This window comes from Nematolebias whitei, chromosome 12, assembly GCF_014905685.2.
Source record: "Nematolebias whitei isolate Nwh7 chromosome 12, NemWhi1, whole genome shotgun sequence".
Taxonomy (NCBI): Eukaryota; Metazoa; Chordata; class Actinopteri; order Cyprinodontiformes; family Rivulidae; genus Nematolebias; species Nematolebias whitei.
In genome coordinates, this window is record NC_056509.1 from 32,924,925 (window position 1) to 32,926,540 (window position 1,616).

The 1,616-nt window shown below is 39.8% G+C and overlaps 1 protein-coding gene across 1 annotated transcript in view; it reads left to right on the plus strand.

Annotated features, from left to right (window-relative positions):
- LOC119418190 (visual system homeobox 2) overlaps nt 1–1,616 on the plus strand; it is a 4,683-nt gene extending 3,067 nt beyond the window's left edge. The window contains exons 4-5 of the mRNA XM_037685446.1: nt 363–543; nt 995–1,616. Coding sequence (XP_037541374.1) covers nt 363–543; nt 995–1,296 — 483 coding nt within the window. The 3' untranslated portion in view covers nt 1,297–1,616. The remainder of the gene's footprint in view (nt 1–362; nt 544–994) is intronic.

Here is a 1,616-nt window from a genome sequence, read left to right on the forward strand (position 1 = left end):
TATATATATATATATATATATATATATATATATATATATATATATATGTATATATATATATGTATATGTATGATAAGCAGATCCAAAGACGACCAACTATGATCCTGTGAACGTTTTGTACACTCCTCACTGCGAGACATGAGATCGGTTACACGGCTGGCGTCTCCTGAAACTTCCACAATATATCTGGAGGTTTAGTTTGTCGTCTGTTCCATCTGCATGTAAAATACAAATAAGTTTCCACAAAGTCTGCTCTAAAAATTAATTTCCATGCATTAATTTCTTTTCCTTAAAACCATTTTTTACAAGAACAAAGTAAGGAGACGGCAGATGTTTTAGGTCATGTTTTTGTTCGTCTGCAGGTCTGGTTTCAGAACCGCAGGGCCAAGTGGAGGAAGCGTGAGAAGTGTTGGGGTCGCAGCAGTGTGATGGCGGAGTACGGTCTGTACGGCGCCATGGTCCGTCACTCCATCCCGCTGCCTGAGTCCATCCTCAAGTCAGCCAAGGACGGCATCTCAGACTCTTACGCTCCCTGGTTACTGGGTAGGCTAAAGGATTACTAATGTTGCATAAAGAAACATAAATTCTCAAATAAAAAATATTTTTTTTATTACAAAAAACATTAAGTGCCAGCTTGCTTTTGATAAATACATGTTAATTTTCCTTTTATTTGTGTTTTTGTGAAACTGAGCTGTATTCTGATAAAGGAGGATGGGTAATCCTGACTCATATAGGGATCAATGAGGTCATCAGTATGTCGTTAATCAATACAGTGATAATCCTGCATCAGGACAGATTAGTATTATGTCACTTCATGTCAATTGATTAGTTTAAATCAAATAGATAGCTCTAATTGAATAAGAGGCTCGTTTTAATCACCTATTGGACTCCTCTGCCTTCATTTTTCTCTTTTCATTGCTAAACTCAACAGAACAAGACATACTTTAGGCTTATTTCTGTTACGATCTAATATCAGTAACTTCCCTTCCCTCAGGTATGCACAAGAAATCAGTTGAGCCTTCACATACCTCCCCAGAAAAACCCAGCAGCTGCTCACTGGTACCAGTACACGAGAAAAGGATGGACAAAACGACGGAGGAAGCGAGGCAGAAACAGCGTAAGGATGTTTCGAAAGAGGAACTGAGGGAGAACAGTATCGCTGTGCTGCGAGCCAAGGCACTGGAGCACAGCGCCAAGGTGCTCGAGACTGTCTCTGACCAATCAAACAACAGTTTGACGCAGAAAGAGGAGGCTGAGGATCAGGGGACTGAGCAGGAGGTGAAGAGGAGCAACTGAAAAAATACTGCAACTTTTATTATCGGCAGCAGAAGTCCTGTTCAGTGGGTTGAACTGAGCATTGATCCTCCATCAGTGAACCTCCACATTCAGAGTTTTTCCAAATGGGATACTTTATTTGACCTTTGACCTCCCAGTGATGACAAGAGTCCAGCTTATACTACCACATGCACCAAATAACAAACTTTGATAAAAAAAAAAACTTTGCATTTCCAGCTGTTTAAACTATGACACACATTATGACAGATTCCTAATTGTCCTGCTGTTCTAACACTAAACATGTGGTTGTCTTCTTACTGTAGCTTAATTAAAAATGTATC